The 22211-nt window shown below is 41.7% G+C and overlaps 1 protein-coding gene across 1 annotated transcript in view; it reads right to left on the reverse strand.

Moving 5' to 3' along the window:
• The window catches only part of LOC106089744 (fat-like cadherin-related tumor suppressor homolog), a 737514-nt gene that overhangs the window by 199631 nt on the left and 515672 nt on the right, over positions 1–22211 (reverse strand). Inside the window, exon 19 of the mRNA XM_059363292.1 lies at positions 21547–21564. Within this exon, the coding sequence (XP_059219275.1) occupies positions 21547–21564 (18 nt within the window). The remainder of the gene's footprint in view (positions 1–21546; positions 21565–22211) is intronic.

The raw sequence follows: 22211 nt of genomic DNA on the forward strand, positions 1-22211 counted from the left end.
GATCACTTTAAACTTCCCACAAGTGAAATATGAACTTTGATTAGGTTAGGTTAGGTTTAAGTGGCAGTCTGCCATCAGACTCACTTAGACGTTTTCGTCCATTATGATATCACAGGAACAGAAGAAGGAAGATGCCTTCTAGTTCCTACCGTTGAACCATCCAGATCGCTTTAAAAAGCCCAATAACTTGCTAATGTTCATATCCGCGAAATCAGATAGGTTCTCAAAGAAATGAGAACCTAAAGTGGAACTCCTTCTAACTGCTAGTGCGGGACATACACACAGGTGTTCTAAAGTCTCTTCTTCTTCGATGTCCTCACAGCTTTTGCAAAAGTCGTTGCTGGCAACCTTCAGTCTGTCAACATGTATTGCGATTAGACAGTGACCTGTCATGACGGACACAATGACTGAGACGTCTGTCCTAGCCAATGACAGCAAATCGGTAGACCTCTTCAAGTCTAGATTACGCCACATAGGTTTGGAATTTTCACAGCCCTCACTTTGTGACCATCTATTATTCATTGTCCTTCGGGCCTGGTCCTGAAAACTTAGCTTACATGTCGCTAGAGGCATACCCACAGATTTCAGTTTCCCTGGAATGTGTAGGGTAGGTCCTAGTCTCGCAAGCTCATCCGCTTTACAAGTCCCTGGGATATTTCTGTGGCCCTGCAACCAGAATAGGCGAATTTTGAACTGTTCAGCAATCTCGTTGAGAGATCTGCGACACTTATGGCAATCGTCGTAATGACATTATATCTTTGCCATAACCTTTTCGATATGACCAGTTCTAGATCTTTAGAGTACACCCCAAAGTAAGTAAGTACACCCCTGGTCGTTTAGTTTGGAACCATCCGTATAGAAGTCTATGTAGCTGCTGTTGCCAGGGATATCGTAGTTGCAATCGGTTCTATCAGGAATAGTGGTACAGTAATTTTTATCAAAAAGCGGCTCAGGTAGGGTGTAATCCACACTGCCTGGAACATCGGATATTGTATCAAGGATAACACAGTGTCCGTAGCCGCCACATGACCAATGAGAAAGCTCCCTTAACCTCACGGCAGTGGTCGATGCAATTTGGGTAACCACAATGTTCAGAGACATAAGATGTAACATTAAACTCAGTGCATCAGATGATGTCGTCCTCAGTGCAGCTGATGCACAAACAAGCCATCCTTTGGGTCGGGTTATGCATTGAGCAGTAGGTAGACTTTTGAAGCGCCGTCCACCAGATCACAACACCATATAGCATTATAGGTCTGACAACTCCAGTATATACCCAATGCGGTATAAACCCCCAACTTTTGCCAATGGCTCTCTTGCAGGTGTATAGAGCAAGAGTGGCCTTTCTTGCCCTTTCCAAAATGTTTGATTTGAAGTTCAATTTCCTGTCCAGCAAAACACCCAGGTATTTTGCGCTTTCTGTAAATGGAACATTCCCTACACCCTAGAAGACAGGTTCACTGAAGGCAACTTGTATCTCCCACTTCGCGGTAGGATATAGAACTTCCTGAAGTATATCTCCTATATGGCTGGGAAACTTTCCACTAAGCGCAATTGCCACCATCAGCATACGCGACCACTTTTACGCCTTTTTCTTCCAGAGACAGTTATATATTATTAATGACTATATTCCAAATAAGCGGAGACAGTACATCTCCTTGAGAAGTTCTTCGGCTGACCCATCTTTTTAGATCCACAGATCCCTATCATGCCGTAATACATCTTTTAGTAAGTAAGTTATTAAAAAACTTTCTTACGGTAGAGTTGATGCCTAGAAACTCCAACTCTTTCATGATTGACGTAGTTTTTACATAATTGTGAAGAAATGCTACCATTGTGTATTCCTTGACAGCAAGGGAACTCCTTATGTCGCGAACGGCTGTTTCAGTGGATTTTCTTTTTCTATATGCATGCAGCTGCCGCGAAATGCACTCCAGGGATCTTTGGCATAAGATATGTTTCTATCATCCTCTTAAGGGTCTTAAGCATAAAGGATGACAGACTAATAGGACGAAAATCTTTCGCCTTCGTGTGTTTCCTGCTTTCGTAATGAAGATGACCTTCGTGTCCCTCCATCCCACAGGTATATATGACATGCTCATACAAGCAGAGTATATCTCCCTAAGCCAGGGAACTAGTCTATCAGACACAGCTTGTAATTCAACCGGTGGTACATCATCAGGACCTGGCGACTTAAAGGAGTCGAAACTTCTTATCGCCCAAAGGATTTTCGGCCCATACACAATTTCCCCAATAACTACCGACGAATGCATACCAATGACAAATTCTTCTGGCGCCACGTTGTCCGTTGGATAATTTCCCGGAATATGTGTATTAACGAGTAGTTCTAGAGTTTCCTCACTAGACATTGCCCATACATTCTCTGACTTCTGAACATACCCCACCGTAATAGATCTTGAAGATAGAATCTTCCTTAGCCTAGAGGCCTCAGATATATACTCCATGGAGCTGCAGAATTCTACCCAGGATTTGTTCTGCGCCTTTCTTAGCTCGCCCTTATATTTTCTGAGCTCAGCCTTATAGTTGTCCCAATCGTGTGGTGCTCTTGTGACTTTTGCTCTGTTGAAGAGTTTTCTGCAGTCTTTGCTTAGACCAATCAGCTCTGGGGTTCACCATGGCGGTCACTGTTTGCTCTTTGGCTTGGCACTAGGGCATGCTGACAAAAGCGAGGCATTCAGGGTTACAAGGGTTTTCTCCGTAGTTTCAACTTTCTTTGCTGGTCTAGAAGGGATAGACGTGCAGAATTTGTGCCGAAATTTATCTCAATCCGCCTTTCTTCTGTTTAGCCAGGGGACCACTAGTTCAGTATTATCTCCCAGGCTGAAACTAATATAACGATAATCAGAGAAGCTGTGGTTATCCAACACTTCTCAGTCGCATATTCTGCCACTTATATCTTCCGATACAAAGGTAATATCTAGTACTTCCTGCCTGTTCCTGGTCGGTTTATCCCCTTTATAACAAATCGGCAGATTGCAACTTGTAATATATTCAATAAACAGTTCAGCCCTTGTTGACATCCGAACTTCCCCATATCTGGCTATCAGCATTAGCATCACTTCCTACAATGGGCTTTTCTTCCCTACAGAAACGGCTTCAACCAGCTACTTAAGGTTTGAAGGCGTCATCTCTGAATCGTGTGCCATATATAGGGAAGCCAGCCAGTAATGAGACTTGTTTATTTCAAGGCTGGATACTACTGATTCTTCAGTGCTTAGCGAAGGAACATAAACATATAGACACGGGTTGTGTGTCTTCCATTTCCCGTACCCTTGAGAAGTTCAAATTCCGGAATTCTCAGTCCACGAACTATTCCTCTACACACCCATGGTTCCTGGATAAGAACCACGTCAAATTCCCCTGCCATCAGGAGGACCTTTAGGAGGCCGAAGCGGCCTTACAATTGTGGATATTTATCTGCAGAAACAGGACTATAGTAAGGATACAGAACTTCTACCACTGTTGTGTTAGCCTCGTATCCTGATTCCACCAGGAGTTCATCCTCACAAGATTCGTTAGAACTTGTCATGATGAGCTTCCGTACGCATCCAGGCGCAGGTGAGAAAGCAGTGGAACTACTCTTCCTCAGGACACTGGACACTTGCGATGTGGACGATTCCTCCTTAGATGCTTCACAAGCTGCTGCTGTCGAAGTACTTTCTGAGTTCCGTGCTTCCCCGCTGACGCACACTTTGTCCAACCCAGTCCAACTTAAAATCATTGAAACAGAAATGAAGGCTATTGAAAAAATCGATATTTCCGGTTTTTAAACTACTCAAGTGTACGGTGAATGGGAGACACAGAGCCTGTATTCTTGCAAAGAGCTGTCTAAATTATTTTCTTCTTCGGCCTCTAAGCACGGCAGATTCAGTAGTAGCCAGCGTTGAAATAAATAAGTCTTATAACTGGCTGCCTTCCCTTTATATGGCTCATGATTCAGAGTTTCAGCCTGCAAGTTTTAAGTTCCTGGTTGAAGTCACTTCTGTAGGGAAGAAGAGCCCCATTGTAGGAAGTGATGCTAATGCACATCACCAGATATGGGGAAGTTCGGTTGTCAACGAAAGGGGCAAGCTGCTTACCGAATATATTATAAGTTGAAATCTGGCGATCTGTAATAAAGGGGATAAACCGACCTTCAATACAAGGAACCAGCAGGAAGTACTAGATATTACCTTTGTATCGGAAGATATAAGCGCAAAAATAAGCGACTGGGAAGTGTTGGATAACCACCGCTTCTTTGATCATCGTTATTTTAGTTTCAGCCGTGGAGAAAATACTGCAGAAGTGGTCCCTGGCTAAACAGAAGAAAGGAGGATTGGTATAAATTTCGGCACAAATTCTGCATGTCTTCCCCTTCTAGACCAGAAAAGAAGGGGGCAAGGGGGGGGGGGGGGGGGGGGGATCATGAATAGTGACATCCATGGTGGACCCCAGAGCTGATTGTTCTAAGGAAAGAGGGCAGAAAACTATTCAACAGAGCAAAAGCTACAAGAGCACCACACGATTGGGACATCTATAAGGCTGAGCTAAGAAGAAATATAAGGTCGAGCTGAGAAAGGCTCAGAACAAATCCTGGGTAGAATTCTGTAGTTCCGTGGAGGATACATCTGAGGCCTCTAGGCTAAGGAAGATTCTGTCCTCGAGACCTATGACGGTGGGGTATATTTAGAAGTCAGAGAATGTTTAGATATTGTCTAGTGAATGAACACTAGAACTACTCCTTGATACACATTTTCCGGGAAATTCTCCAACGGACAACGTGGCGCCAGAAAAGGTTATCACTAGCATGCATTCGTCGGAGATTATTGCGACAATTGTGTCTAAGCCGAAAATCATTTGGGAGATAAGCAGTTTCGACTCCTTTAAGTCGCCAGACCCTGACGATGTATCACCGGTTGAATGACAAGCTGTGTCTGTTAGACTGGTTCCCTAGCTTAGGAAGGTATACTCTGCTTGCATCAGAATGTCATATATACCTGTGGGATGGAGGGACACGAAGATCATTTTCATTCTCAAAGCAGGAAGACGAAAATTGTTCGTCCTTCTAGTCTGTCAAGCTGAAAACTCTTGAGAGGTTGATAGTGTCTTATCTAAGGGCAAAGATCCCTAGTGATCGTCTGTCGCGGCAGCATGCATACAGTAAAGGCAAATCCACTGAAACAGCCCTTCACGACCTAGTCGGCTACATAGAGGCTTCTCTCGTTATCGAGGAATACACAATGGTAGCATTTCTTGATATTGAAGGTGCTTTCAATAATGTTAAACCAACATCAATCATGAAGCAGTTGGAGTTTCTAGGCATCAACCCTACCTTAAAACAAGTAAGAGTGTGCTTAGTTCGGCCGGGCCGAATCTTATATACCCTCCACCATTGATCACATTTGTCGAGTTCTATGCGCGGTATCTCTTTTTAGACAAACAGAGAATATTGAATAAGAACTGTTATGCTATTGGAGCTATATCAAGTTATAGTCCGATTCGGACCATAAATGAATGCTCAACATTGTAGAAGTCATTGTGTAATATTTTAGTTCATTTGGATAAGAATTGCGCCTTGTAGGGGCTCAAGAAGCAAAATCGGTAGCACAGTTAATGGAAGTCATAACAAAACACCTCTTGCAAAATTTCAGTCAAATCGGATGTGAATTGCGCGCTCAATTGGCTCAAGAAGTCAAGATCAAAGATCGGTTTATATGACAGCTACACCAGATTATGAACCGATTTGAACCATACTTGGCACAAATGTTGGATATCATAACAAAACACGTCGTTCAACCAACCGACCTACACTAATAAGAAGTATTTGTGCAAAATTTCAAGCGGCTAGCTTTATCCTTCGGAAGTTAGCGTGCTTTCGACAGACAGGCGGACAGACGGACGGACATGGCAAGATTGTCACAAAATGTCGCGACGATGAAGTATATATATACTTTATGGGGTCTCAGACGAATATTTTGAGTAGTTACAAACAGAATAACGAAATTAGTATACCCCCCATTATATGGTGGAGGGTATAAAAATGTATTAATAACTTACTAACTAAAAGATGCGTTACGGCAGGCTTGGGATCTGTGGAACACCTCAAGGAGGTGTACTGTCTCCTCTACTTTGGAATATAGCCATTAACAATACATTATTGTCCTCGAACAAAAGGTGTAAAAGTGGTCGCGTATGCTGATGACGTGGCAATTGCGGTTAGGTAAAAGTTTTCCAGCACTCAGAGAGATATACTTGAGGAAGCAATGTGGGCTACCGGAAGTGGTCTTGGAGTAAATCCGCGCAAGACAGAAGTAGTTCTTTTCAGCCGGAGATATAAGATGCCTACAGTGGCACCTGTCTCCTAGGGAGAAGAGAATGTTCCATTTACAGAAAGTGAAAATTACCTGGGTGTTTTGCTGGACAGGAAATTGAACAAATCCAATATTTTAGAAAGGGCAAGAGAGGTAACCCTTGCCCTATATAGCTGACAGCCATTGACAAAAGTTGGGGTCATGCATTGGGTATATACTGGAGCTGTCAGACCAAAAACCCTGGAGAACGTATGTCTGAACACAAAAACCGCCCTCATCTGCCAACGAGATGGCTGAAGAGTTCAAAACTCATCTGTTCTGGGATCCACAGAGATATCACAGGGAATTCTAAAGCAGACGAGCTTGCGAGACTATGAACTACCTTACACATTCCAGGGAAACTGGAATCTGTGGGTATGCCTCTAGCGACATGTTAGCTAAGTTTTCAGGACCAGGCCCGAGAGCAACGAATGAAAGATGATCACAAAGATGGGGCTGTGAGCATTCCAAAACTATGTGGCCTAATTTAGACTTGAAGAGGTTCACCGCTTTGCTGTCACTGGCTAGAACAGACGTCTCAGTCATTGTATCCGTCATCACAGGTCACTGTCTAATCGGAAAACATGCTGACTGAAGGTTGCCAGCAACGACTTTTGCAGAAGCTGTGAGGACATTGAAGAAGAAGAGACTGTAGAACACCTTCTGTGTGTGTGTCCCGCACTAGCAGTAACACGGAGTTCCGCTTTAGGTTCTCATTTCTTTGAGAACCTGTCTGATTTAGCGGATGTGAACATTTGTAAGTTGCTGGGGTTTTTAAAGCGATCTGGATGGTTCAACGATAGAAACTAGAAGGCATCTTCCTTTTCTCTTTCTGTGGTATAACAATGAACGGAAACGTCTACATGAGTCTGATGGGAGACTGCCACTCAAACCTCACCTAATCTAACCTAACTCTGCCCGTGTTGTAAGCTATCTTATCTATACTCATGAGTAGTTAATTTCATTTGTTTTCATTTCCTTTTTAACTAATAGTCGATAAATTCATGAACTACCTTGAATTATGTAATTGATATATAGTTAAGATAAGCATTTTTCCGAGTGCAGTGTTACGTTAGTGTTACACTATATCTGTTCAAACATACCATAGAGTCGTTTTGAACGTTATAGCATTGCCTAGGAGTTGGGTGCTGGCTGGTAGTTGGTTTCAATGTTTTATTATGTATACTAAAAAAGTTTATTCGGAAATCTTGGCGCGGTGCCATGGTATGATCATCTTTTTCCTCTAGAGGACTGAGCGTATTGTAAGTAACCAAAAAGATGCCTCAGCTGCATGGTATATAGACAAATAAAGAAATGTTGCAATGCCCATGTACATCTTTGACAATTTAAGGCCTAAGAGTTTTGTTTAAAAGCATAAATATGGCTTTAGTAGTCTGCTGTTATTTGAAATCAAAAAATAATTTTTAAATGTAGTAAATTCTGATAATACAATATATGAAAAAATTTAAGCCTACAATCGAAATCTTACCGGCAGGAAATTGTTGCTGCCTTGGCAAAGCATACCAGCGATCTCATTTTCAGCAAACTTTTTTAAAAAATTTCCCGGAATTGACTCTAGTTGGAGATATCTGAAGTATAATTGTACGGTGAAGCAACAGTCGCAGCAAAGCAAAACACAGCAGTTTTGGTCATATCAATTTCATATGTTCCTGTGATATGCAAATACTGCTCATTCATATATCAACAACAACAACAAAATGGTATGCAGCATTTTTACAGACTGTATGAAATACACTCATACCAAAAATGAACGTTTTGTTATTTCACTCCACAAGAATTTTCCTGCATCTCGTAATAGGTCATTATTTTTGAAGAAATATTTAGGTCTCTCCAGTATAGCAGCATCCATTAGGCGGTTGATAATCTGCGTCTGTTTCCAGTGGAGCGGCTGATCTAGAGCCCGGGAATAGGCTTAGAATGGACTCCAAAGACATAACAGCTGCGGTGGTGGTATCAGGCCGTAGCATGTTGCCTGCTACTGAAACCTCGACTGGTGAAGAGGATGCTTCAGGTTCCACTAGCCGTAAGATGACTGGTTAGCAGAGGCTTTTGACGAACACACCTGGTTCGTGTCTTAAGGACAAGGCCAAACCTATTCTTTCATCGCATCCCTATAATTTGACTAGGACATCGGCCTTCCCGGGCAAACCAACACGCTCTTGGAGGTTGGAATAATAGAAGACACATCGCTCACAGGTTTATTGAGAGGCTTAGTGCGAATGATCCTAAGACTCTCACTAATAGGGAGAGAGACTCCCTAAATTGGGCTCGGGGGTTACCTGGAGGGCATCCCATGCCTAAAAGAACTAGGTAAGATGGGTCCAAGAACCTTTGCTTATGTCGCTAGAGACAGTTTGGTGATGGCAGTTGTCGACAGGGGAGAAGAACAGGGCTGCATACCTAGGAATAATTGGAGTGGGATAGTCAATGGTCTGTCATCAGTATACTCATATGTCCTTGAGGAATTTTCTGGGTCTCCTCCAGTTTGTGACGATGCAGGCTGGTATCGGGGCCTATACAAACTAATTGCCTTCGGGTATCAACGCTCAATTGAAATGTATAGTTGTGCGCTAAAAAGGATTGGTGAGATCTGGCCATGTTCATCCCTAGATTTAGCCAAGAAGGAAGATATTCCTTCTCGACCAATGGCGCATGCTTGGATACCAAGGATTCCCTCAGATCCTGAATCGATACTTGGAAGACTAAGGGAATGTAATCCCAATCTTTCAACCACCGACTGGAAGATTGGTGGATTGGATGAGGCTGGTGGTGACCGCAGACATGCAGTATTCGTACTAAACTGCGGCTGTCTCGCAGACCTCAACAACTCTGAAGGAGTTGTATCCTACGGATTCAACAAGTTGAAATTGAAGGTCTATAGAAGCGGTGGGGCTGGGGAATCAAGAGACGGATCAGCAGTTGTTGCTGAATACTTAGCTGATGAACTATCGACCACATCGCTAAAGTCTGGCGGATTGCAGGAGACTGAATGAGACGGAATTGTCCCCATCGCAAGTGTCCAGTGTACTGAGGAAGAGTAGTTTCACTGCTTACTCACCTGCGCATGAATGCGTACGGAAGCTCATCATGACAAGTTTAAGATCGCTCCATCATTGTAAGGTCGCTCCACCATTGTAAGGTCGCTCCACCATTGTAAGGTCGCTTCGCCGGCACTAAAGGTACTCTTAATAGCAGGGGTATTTGACGTGGTTCTTATCCAGGAACCATGGGTGTATAGTGGAATTGTTCGTGGACTAAGAATTCCGGGATTTGAACTACTCAAGGGTACGGGAAATGGGAGACACAGAGCCTGTATTCTTGCAAAGAGTAGTCTAAATGTTTATCTTCTTATGTCGCTAAGCACTGAAGAATCAGTAGTAGCCAGCCTTCAAACAAATAAGTCTCATTACTGGCTGGCTTTCCTATATATGGCACAAAAGTCAGAGATGCCGCCTTCAAACCTTAAGTCGCTAGTTGAATCCGCTTCTGTAGGAAAGAAAAACCTAATTGTAGGCAGTGATGCTAATGCACATCACCAGATATGGGGAAGTTCGGATGTCAACGAAAGGGGTGAGCTGCTTATCGAATATATTATAAGTTGCAATCTGGCGATTTGTAATAAAAAGGACAAACCGACATTAATTACCAGGAACAGGAAGGAGCTACCAGATATTGCCTTTCTATCGGAATATATAAGTGGAAGAATATGCGACTGGGAAGTGTTGGATGACCACAGCTTCTCTGATCATCGTTATATTAGTTTCAGCCTTGGAGAAAATACTGCAGTAGTGGTCCCTCGGCTAAACAAAAGAAAGGCGGATTGGGATACATTTCGGCACAAATTCTGCACGTCTATCCCTTCTAGACCAGAAAAGGACGTGGAAACTGCGGAGGATATAGACATAGTGGTCAAGCGGATCACGAAGGCCCTGAATGACTCACTGGTTTCAGCATGCCCTAGTGTCAAGCCAAATGGCAAACAGCGACCGTCATGGTGGACCCCACAGCTGGTTGGTCTCAGAAAGGACTGCAGAAAAGTTTTCAGCAGAAGAAAAGCGGCAAGAGCACCATAAGATTGGGACATCTATAAGGCTGAGCTAAGAAAATATGGGGGCGAGCTGAGAAAGGCTCAGAAACTCCTGAGCTCCAAAGAGTTGGAGTTTCTAGGCATCAACTCTACCATAGGAAGGTTTATTAATTACTTACTTACTAAAACATGCATTACGGCAGGCTTGGGATCTGTGGATCTAAAAAGATGAGTCAGCAGAGGAACACCTCATGGAGATGTACTGTCGCCGCTACTTTGGAATATAGCCATTAAGGATATGTTATTGTCTCTGGAAGAAAAAGGTGTACAAGTAGTCGCGTATGCTGATGACGTGGCAATTGCTCTTAGGGGAAAGTTTCCCTGCGTTTCTTGACATTGAAGGTGCTTTCAATAATGTAAAACCGACGTCAATCGTGAAAGAGTTGGAGTTTCTAGGCATCAACTCTACCGCAAGAAAGTTTATTAATTACTTACTTACTAAAAAATGCATTACGGCAGGCTTGGGATCTGTGGATCTAAAAAGATTGGTCAGCAGAGGAAAGCGTCAAGGAGATGTACTGTCGCCTTTACTTTGAAAGATAGCCATTAACAATATGTTATTGTCTCTGGAAGAAAAAGGTGTACAACTGGTGGCGTATGCTGATGACGTGGCAATTGCTCTTAGGGGAACGTTTCCCTGCACTCTATGATATATACTTCAGGAAGCTCTACATGCAACAGCAAAATGGGCATTCGAAAGTGGTCTAGGTATAAATCCGTGCAAAACGGACGTAGTTCTTTTCAGCAGGAAATACAAGTTGCCTACGGTGGAACTTGACTCCTTGGGTGGAGAGAATGTTCCATTTACAGAAAGCGCAAAATACCTTAGTTTCGCTGGACCTGAAATTGAACTTCTAATCCAACATTTTAGAAAGGGCAGAAAAGGCAACTCTTGCCCTTACACCTGCAAGAGAGCCATTGGCAAAAGTTGGGGGTGTAGACCGCGTGTCATGTATCGGGTATATTCTGCAGTTGTTAGAACTATAATGCTATATGGTGTTGTGGTCTGGTAGACGGCGTTTCAAAAGTCCATCTAGTGCTCGATACTTAACGGGCTTCAAAAGATGGCGTGTTTATGCATCACAGCCGCACTGAGGACGACACCATATGCACTAAATTTAATACTACGTCTTATGCCTCTTCACAGTGTGGCTACCCAAATAGCAGCGACCACTGCCATGAGGTTAAGGGAGCTTTTTCATTAGTCATGTGGCGGTCCCCAGAGATATCTCAGGGAATTGTAAAGCGGAGGAGCTTGCGAGACTAGGAACTACCCTACACATTCCAGGGATACTGGAATCTGTGGGTATGCCTCTAGCGAAATGTAAGCTATGTTTTCAGGACCAGGCTCGAAGGACAACGATAGGTGGTCACAAAGAGGGGGCTATGAGCATTCCAAAACTATGTGGCCTAATCTAGACTTGAAGACGTCTACTGCTTTGCTGTCAATGGCTAGAACAGACGTCTCACTCATTACGTCCGTCATGGCAGGTCACTGTCTAAATCGGAAAACATGCTGACAGACTGAAGGTTGCTAGCAAAGACTAATGCAGAATCTATGAGAAATCGAAAAAGAAGAGACTATGGAAAACCTTCTGTGTGTGTGTCCCGCACTAGCAGTCGGAAGGAGTTCCACTTTAAGTTCTCATTTCTATGAGATCCTGTCTGATTTAGCGGATGTGGACATTCGCGAGTTATTGGACTTTTTAAAGCGATCTGGATGGTTCGACGGTAGGAACTAGAAGGCATCTTCCTTCTATGTTCCTGTGGTATCACAATGGACGAAAACGTCTAATTGAGCCAGTTAAACCTTACCTTACCTCACGTTAAAACGAACTCTAAAATTTTATTATTTTATTTTTTTTTTTTGGCTCCTCACCAATACGACGAAAAAGAGGGGCATAATTTCAGAGTTTGAAATATTTCCTAAATTTAGTTCTAGTATAAGGTTATAATAGGGTAGGTTTAAAAGAGGGTTCAGATATTAATCTGCCCCATGCTACTATAGACATACATTTATGCCAGTAATCGGCCTGTTGTGCGCTCAAAAAACTATAAAGTAACCTCAAAAAAAATTATGCTAGGAATTCGTGTTCAATAGCTCTGCCAGGGGTTGGCCCCTCTTAGTAGTGTGGGTACTACCCCACGAAATGTGTTGAGAGTTCGCATCGCACCATACGAGTACCTCGTTTCCTGTTTGTTTTGCTTTCCTGACCAGCTGTTTCAGCTCCGACGTGGGTGGCGGTGTCGTATAGTCGAAAGGCAGATATAGGATGCCATATATGCTCACTGTCCCTCTGTCTCATCGCTGTTGCATCCACCGTTGACAACTCTGGGGAAAACATTCAATTTAATTTTTTATGACAAATAACACAGGTCTCGCTCCGTTGGAGGTATTTGGATGACCTCAATGATTGGTCCTCCATTAAATGCGTGAGTCTCCATTGCGAGAGTGCAGGCTTGATTTTCCTAGAGTACTTGAACTCTTTTACTTCTTCAGCATTTTAGCAGTGTTATGCTCTTCGGGGGGTCTGATTCTCTTTCCAGCTTCTGTAGAAGTGGCTGGAATGTCAGTTTTATCCTTTCCAGCATCCTGCATTTTCGCACGATTGCGCTGCTGGTGCATACTCATCTGTCTCCTTCGTCGTGCCCCGAATAGCTTTCCCGGTCTGCTTGTGAGCGTAGCAAAGCCATCGTTCACTACTGCCGTCATCCCGCTGCCCTCATCTTTCGATTCGGCTGCGATGACTGTTTAATTAAATCGGATGAACACATATATGGGAGTTATATCTAAATCTTAACCGATTACGACCAAACTCTTCAGATATTGTAGAAGCATCGAGAAAAGCGATGTGCAAACTATTTGGTATATTGGCGAATAATCGGGCGAAATTTGTATATGCGATATACATGTAAATCTTAACCGATTTCAATGAAGGGTAATGTCAAAAGTAAAAAAAACATTCCTGCCAAATTTCGAGTGAATTGGTTAAAAATTGCCGCATAATTGTAATATAAAACCAAATCGGAAGAACATATATATGGGAGCTTTATCCAAATGTGAACCGATTCCGACCAAACTTCTGAGATGTTGTGGTAGAGGTAGAGTAAAGCGTTATGCAGAATTTTGGGAAGATTGGTAAAAAATGCGCTTACTGTGGCTTTAGAAGTCAAATTCGGTCAATATATATATAAAGGGTGATTTTTTTTAGGAGATATGGGAAAGTTGGAAAAACACGTAAAATCCTTTCTAACAAATTTCGAGAGAACTCGTTAACAAATGACCACATTATTGCAATATTACTCCAAAATGGTACGAACATACATATAGCTATATACATAGCGCTATATACAAATATGAACCAATTTCGACCAAACTCCTTAGGTATAGTGGTAGTCGTAGAGTAAAGCGCTCTGCAAAATTTTTGGTAGATTGGTCGGAAATGCGCTTGCAGTGGCTTTAAAAGTAAAAATCAGACGATATAATGCGTGATTATTTAGCTATTATCTTTTGGGTTTAAATAGCTCACGCACGTTTCGTGTTTTGTTGAAACAAACACCTTATAATTTAACCATGAATCGTCTTACAAACGAACAACGCTTGCAAATAATTGAATTTTATTATCAAAATGCGTGCTATGCTAAGAAAGTGTGTTTAAAAGTACGTGCTCAGCGACGAAGCTCATTTTTAGCTCAATGGGTACGTTTATAAGCAGAATTGTCGATTTTGGAGTGAAGATCACCCAGAAACATTGCAAGAGATACCAATGCATCCACAAAAAGTCACAGTTTGGCGCGGTTTGTGGGCTGGTGGCATCATTGGACCGTACTTCATCAAAGATGATGCGAATCGTAAGGTAACTATGATTGGTGAGCGCTACCGTGAGATGATTTCTGACTTTTTTTGCCCACAATGCAATAGCAATAGCTTGCATGACATGTGGTTTCAACAAGACGGTGCCACATGCCACTCAGCACGCGTAACAATGGACTTATTGAGAGGCGAGTTCGGTGAACACTTTATTTAACGTTCGGGATGCATGGAAGATAACAATGAAGCATTTATTCGTGAGATACCGGCCGAAATGTTAGAAAAAGTATGCCAAAATTGGGCTAAGCGGATGGATATTTGAGGCGAAGTCAGGGTCAACATTTGCATGAAATAATCTTCAAACATTAAATTATATGGATCTTACTATTGATTCAAATAAAGGTTTCATGTATTTTTCTGAACTTCATATGATTTTTTTTTTTGAAACTTTCCTACAGCTCTTAAAAGATTATCCTTTATATGTATGTAGAGCTGCATCAAATTCTGAATCGATGTCAGTAAAATTCACCAGTAACGACGAGAGTCATAAAACATTTCTTCCTACCAAATTTCGAGTGAATCGGTTAACAAATGGCCACATTATTGCAATATTATTCCAAATCGGATGAACATACAAATGGGAGCTAAATCATATGTGACCTATATCATATGGGAGCTTGTTTCAATAGGTTTCGTCTCCTGGCAAAAAAATGCCTGTGCCAAATTAGAAGATGATCGGACAAAAATTCCGACCTGTACATTGTACACAAATTAGTATGGGCAAACAGACGGACATAGCTAAAGTGATTCCGAGTCGATGGGTATACTTATCAATGCGTCTAGCTCTCATCCTTTTGGGTGTTATAAACGAATGCACTAAGTTATAACACCTTGTACTAAGGTAGTCGTGTGGTCTATAATAAACAACATGAACATTGTCTTACCATAAGGCAAAACGCAACATAACGAGGTGTAACGTACCATAACATAACATAAAGTATTGTTGTAATTGGGTTTAATTCGTTTTAAGGTCGCTTTAGCTTAGTTTCCGTTATTTTTAAAAATTTTAATTATAACGACCGCTATTATGTCATCACATACTATTTCTAAATATTGGGTTGCCCAAAAAGTAATTGTCGGTAATATAGTAGTAATATAGTCGGCGTTGACAAATTTTTTCAACGGCTTGTGACTCTGTAATTGCATTCTTTCTTCTGTCAGTTATCAGCTGTTACTTTTAGCTTGCTTTAGAAAAAAAGGACGCGAAATTTTGTTTACATTTGTTTGTTTGGCGTCAATTTTAATATGGGTACCACATGTATTGAAAGAAATTCATTTAACAAACCGAATCAACGCTTGTGATATGCACCTTAAACGCAATGAATTCGATCCGTTTTTAAAACGAATCGTAACTGGAGGTAAGAAATGGATTGTTTACAACAACGTTAGTCGAAAACGATCATGGTCCAAGCATGGTGAACCAGCTCAAACCACTTCAAAGGCTGATATCCACCAAAAGAAGGTTATGCCGTCTGTTAGGTGGGATTGGAAGAGTGTGGTATATTTTGAGCTGCTTCCAAGGAACCAAACGATTAATTCGGATGTTTACTGTCAACAATTGGACAAATTGAATACCGCCATCAAGGAGAAGCGATCAGAATTGGTCAATCGTAAAGGTGTCATATTCCACCAGGACAACGCTAGACCGCACACATCTTTGGTCACTCGCCAAAAACTGAGTGAGTTTGGCTGGGAACTTTTGATGCATCCACCATATAGCCCTGACCTTGCACCATCAGACTACCATTTATTACGATCTTTGCAGAACTCCCTGGTAAAACTTTCGGCAATGATGAGGCTATAAAATCGCACTTGGTTCAGTTTTTTGCAGATAAAGGCCAGAAGTTCTATGAGCGTGGAATACTAAATTTGCCAGGAAGATGGCAAAAGGTTATCGAACAAAATGGCAATTATATATTTGATTAAAGTTCATTCTAAGTTTTATTAAAAATGCATTTACTTTCTTTTAAAAAATCTGCAATTACTTTTTGGGCAACCCAATAGTATTCCCTGGCATTTCTTATTCTTTGCTTGCATTCTTTTACTCGTTATTCCTTCTGTTTTATTGTAAGCAATAACTCCACCCCTTGAATGTTCGATAGATGTAAGCGTATGTGTTTGTCTGTATGCAGAGATCGATAAAGATTTGTGTTATTTAGATAATACTAAGATAACGAATTTACCATATTGGGTATTCTCGAAACATCGATATGGCCAGTAAGCGGCATATAAGGCAGTGACACACAGAAACACGGGTCAGTCTTATCTGATAACGCGCATTATAAACGGATCAGTAAACAGCAGTTAGCGAGTTGTAAAGCAAATAATAGATCAATAAATCATTGTTAAGTAAATAAATCATTGTTAACGTAATTTTAAACGAACTGTGTTTCAATTGGAAGTAAAACGTCTACTGTATGTACAGTCGAAGGAATTGTTCTCTATAACGAATAAAAATTGAAAATACAACCTTTTTCCAGCCATTTTCACCTATTTTAAACTCTACATAACGAACCTTTCTAAAACGAATACTTCTCTGTAACGTTTTTTTTTTTAATGCGCACGTTGAAATACTTTCACACGAAAATCTCTCTGTACTGAAGTTTTTGGCACTAATTCAATGTTGATCATTAATGCACTTGCAGGCAGGCAAAAAATTTCTGTAAAATACGTTACATTTGCATTGACTACTATCCCTAGTTTCACGTATACATCCAGCAAAGCTTTATGTTTGCTTTGCGTGTTCAAACAAACCAAACAGGGGTGTGTAAAATAGTATAAGTGAAAATCATTTTTGCGGTGGCCCGACGACTGATTGGAAAATTGCGAACAAAAAAAAATATATATCAGTTTAAAATTGTGTGTTGTGTAGTGAACGGACTCTAAAATGGAAAGGTTAATCTATTGAAGAAAAGTATCAAGTTGATGAAGGCTCTAAATTAAGAAGGAATATCAGCCAGAACACTCTCGAATATTTAAAAAAAAACAGTAAATTTTAGAACGTTAGGATGCCTGAGTATTCAGATACTTTATGGTGGTAAAAAATCAGGGTAGAGAACGGGTAGAGGATCAACGGCGTTATGTGCAAAATATCAAGGCCGCAATTCGTCCGGCGCCTATCAGCAGACAACTAAAATTGGTCACCTTGGTATTTCAAACATTTTTTCGGGCTGGCAAATCTTAATTTGTGGTTCAAATTTTGCTGGAAAGTGCTCAAAAAAGCCAGCTTAATATCTACCATATTGAACTATATCTTCATATACCTCTTAAGATCTTAGGTTAGGTTAGGTTAAAGTGGAAGTCTCCCATCAGACTCACTTAGACGTGTTCGTCCATTGTGATATCACAGGAACAGAAGAAAGAATATGCCTTCCAGTTCCTACGGTTGAACCATCCAGCTCGCTTTAAAAAGCCCAATAACATGTGAATGTTCACATCCGCTAAATCAGGCAGGTTCTCAAAGAAATGAGAACCTAAAGTGGAACTCCTTCTGACTGCCAGTGCGGAACACACACACAGAAGGTGTTCTATAGACTCTTCTTCTTCGATGTCCTCACAGCTTCTGCAATAGTGGTTGCCGGCAACTTTCCGTCTGTCAGAATGTTTTTAGACAGTGACCTGTCATGACGGACACAACGACCGAGACGTCTGTTCTAGCCAATGACAGCAAATCGGTAGACCTCTTCAATTCTAGATTAGGCCACATAGTTTTGGAATGCTCACCGCCCTCTCTTTGGGACCATCTATCATTCGTTGTCCTTCGGGCCTGATCCTGAAAACTTAGCTTACATTTTGCTAGAGACATACCCACAGAATCCAGTATCCCTGGAATGTGTAAGGTAGTTCCTAGTCTCGCAATCCCACCCGCTTTACAATTCCCTGGAATATCTCTGTCGCCCGACACCCAGAACAGGTGAATTCAGTCATCTCGTTGAGAGATCTGCAACAGTCGAAGGCTCGAGCAGTAGGTGAATTTCTGAAGCGCCGTGTATACCCAATGCATGACACGCGGTCTAAACCCCCAACTTTTGCCAATGGCTCTCTTACAGGTGTATAGGGCAAGAGTGGCTTGTTTTGCCTTTTCCAAAATTTTGGATTTGAAGTTCAATTTCCTGTCAAGCAAAACACCAAGGTGTCTTGCACTTTCTGTAAAGGGAACTTTCTCTCCACCCAAGGAGACAGGTTCCACTGTAGGCAACTTGTATCTCCTGCTGAAAAGAACTACTTCTGTCTTGCACGGATTTATACCAAGACCACTTTCGGTAGCCCATTTTGCTGTTGCACGTAGAGCTTCCTGAATTATATCTCTTAGAGTGCTGGCAAACTCTCCCTCTATGAGTGAACCCTCTATGTAGCCGACTATATCGTGAAGGGCTGTTACAGTGGATTTGCCTTTACTTTATGCATGCTGCTGCCGCGACAGGCGATCTCCACTGATCTTTGCCCTAAAATATGTTTCTACCAACCTCTCAAGAGTCTTTAACATAAAGGATGACAGACTAATATAACGAAAATCTTTCGCCTTTGTGTGGTAGGGTTTTCCTGCTTTCGGAATGAAAATGGCTTGACCACTATGTCTTTATCCTCCGTAATTGCCACTTTCTTTTCTGGTCTAGAAGGGGTAGACGTGCAGAATTTGTGCCGAGATTTATCCCAATCCGCCATTCTTCTGTATAGCCATGGGACCATTTCTGACGTATTGGTTGCCCAAAAAGTAACTGCGGATTTTTCATATAGTCGGCGTTGACAAATTTGTGACTCTGTAATTCAATTCTTTCTTCTGTCAGTTATCAGCTGTTACTTTTAGCTTGCTTTAGAAAAAAAGTGTAAAAAAGTATATTTGATTAAAGTTCATTCTAAGTTTTATTAAAAATGCATTTACTTTCTTTTAAAAAATCCGCAATTACTTTTTGGGCAACCCAATATTTTCTCCAAGGCTGAAACTTATATAAGGCTGTGGTCATCCAACACATCCCAGTCGCATATTCTTCCACTTATATTTTCCGATACAAAGGTAATATCTAGTACCTATTGCTTGTTCCTGGTAATAAATGTAATAAAGGGGATAAAGGGAATATATTGATATCCGAACTTCCTCATATTTGGTAGTATGCATTAGCATCATTTCCTACAATGAGGCTTTTCTTTCTTACAGAAGCGGCTTCAACCAGCGACTTATGGTTTGAAGGCGGCATCTCTGAATGGTCTGCCATATATAGGGAAGCCAGCCAGTGTTGAGACTTGTTTATTTCAAGGCTGCCTACAACTAAATCTACAGTGATTAGCGACAGAAGAAAAAAAAAAAACATTTAGACTACTACACACATTTCCCGTACCCTTGAGTAATTCAAATCCCGGAATTCTTAGTCCATTAGAACCATTCTTCTACACTCCCACGGTTCCTGGATAAGAACCATGTCAAATCCCCCTGCCATCAGGAGGACCTTTAGTGCCGCCGAAGCGACCTTAGAATGGCGGGGATTTATCTGTAGAAACCAGACCATAGTCAGGATTCAGAACTTCCACCACCTTTGTGTTAGCCTCGCTCTTCCTCCGGACACTGGACACTTGCGGTGTGGACGATTCCTCCTTAGATAGTTCACCAGCTGCTGCAGCTACTTTTTGAGCTCCGTGCTTCCCTTGAGCCCAGTCCAACAGAATAACCCACCCACACAAGGCTTGTCGGGTTCCGTTTCGATTCCATCTCCTCCGGTCTCGATTGTGGCAGAGGGATTTTCAGTCTCTTGCAATCCGCCCAACTTTAGCGATGTGGCCGATAGTTCCTCAGGCAAGTGCTCAGCAACAACTGCTGAGTCGTCTCTTGATACCCCAACCCCATCGCTTCTATAGACCTTCAGTTTCAACTTGTTCAATCCGTAGGATACAACTCCATAAGACTGGTTGAGATCTGCGAGACAGCCGGAGGTGAGTACGAATACTGCATGTCTCCGGTCACCATCAGCATCATCCAATCCACTAATCTTCCAGTCGGTGGTTGAAAGATTGGGATTACATTCCCTTAGTCGTCCAAGTACCGATTCAGGATCTGAGGGAATCCTTGGTATCCAAGCATGCGCCATTGATCGAGAAGGAATATCTTCCTTCTTGACTAAATCTAGTGCTGCACCTGGCCAGATCTCACCAATCTTTTTTAGCGCACAACGATACATTTCAATTGAACGTTGATCCCCGAAGGCAATTAGTCTGTATAGGCACCGATACCAGCCTGCATCGTCACAAACTGGAGGAGACCTAGGAAATTCCGCAGGGACATCGTAGTATACAGATGACAGTCAATTGACTATCCCACTCCAATTAGTCCTGCAGCCCTGTTCTTCTCCCCTGTCGACAACTGCCATCACCAAACTGTCTCTAGCGACATAAGCAAAGGTTCTTGGACCCATCTTACTATTCGCCCTAGTTCTTTTAGGCATGGGATGCCCTCCAGGTAACCGCAGCCGTTTGGCTGACTGCGATACGGTTTCCGAATCTAGGCGTGTAGTCTTTGGGGTAGCCTGTGCAGCAAATCCCCGAGCCAAATTTAGGGAGTCTCTCTCCCTATTAGTGAGAGTCTTAGGATCATTCGCACCAAGCCTCTCAATAAACCTGTGAGCGATGTGTCTTCTATTATTCGAACCTCCAAGAGCGTGTTGGTTTGCCCGGGAAGGCCGATGTCCTAGACAAATTATAGGGATGCGATGAAAGAATAGATTTGGCCTTGTCCTTAAAGCACGAACCAGGTGTGTTCTTCAAAAGCCTCTGCTGACCAGTCGTCTTACGGCTAGTGGAGCCTGGAGCATCCGCTTCACCAGTCGAGGTTTCAGTAGCAGGCAACATGCTACGGCCTGATACCACCACCGCAGCTGTTGGGTCTTTGGAGTCCATTCTAAGCCTATTCCCGTGCTCTAGATCAGCCGCTCCACTGGAAACAGACGCAGATCATCAACCGCCTAATGGATACCCCTAACGCTGCTATACTGGAGAGACTTAATTTTTTCTCCCAAAAATAACGACCTATTACGAGTTTCGGAGTGAAATAACAAAACGTCGCTCCTCTCTAAGATCTTAAGATCTTAAACCCATCAAATATTACGCGATTGGTTGAACTTAAGTTTTCGAAGAAGCTCGTCCATTATCTTGTTGCTTGTGAAGGCATTTCTGAACGGATTTTAAATTTTTTAAATGATTTGGAAAGCTGATGAAATGTAATAACTTACGTGATATTTTGTAAGGTCCTTTTCTTAAGCCAAAAGTTATGCGTGTTTTAGAACAAAAAATGTAAAAAAATAAATTTTTGGCAATTTTTCATAAAAAAAGTAGTTTCAATGTTTCGTCTTTATACAGAAAACTTGGTCTAATACTATCAATTTTGCTTACTGTACTTTAAAGACGACTTGATGTAGGTGCGTTTTATGTGTAATTTTTATAAATTGTGTTGACTCTAGTAGAGATATGTGAAGTACAATGTTCGCATTTTTTACAAAAACAAACTGAGAAACCCTTCGAGTTCTCAAAACATATTTTCATTGCCCCAAGTGGTCCCTAATTGCAAGCAAAAAATTTTCTGCGCTATTCATGGATTGAGGTCTTTAAGGCTAATTTACTAAAAAATACCAATTCGCAAACATGTTTCCCCAGTATGGGAATTTTGGGTATTTTCGTTAAGAAATGTGGGTAAAATGTATATTATTTTTTTTGAAAAGACATTTATCTACGATGTAAAAATTAAAACGATATATTTATTGAATGGATTTTTTAATCACTTCAATTTGAATTTTAGTTTTCACAGAATTGCCTATTTTGGACTAATTTTGGGATTTATTCAAATAGTCCGAAACTAATGTAAAATTTTGACATTTTAGCGTGCCAAAAATGTATATTT

This window comes from Stomoxys calcitrans, chromosome 1 (genome assembly GCF_963082655.1).
Source record: "Stomoxys calcitrans chromosome 1, idStoCalc2.1, whole genome shotgun sequence".
In the NCBI taxonomy this organism is placed as follows: Eukaryota; Metazoa; Arthropoda; class Insecta; order Diptera; family Muscidae; genus Stomoxys; species Stomoxys calcitrans.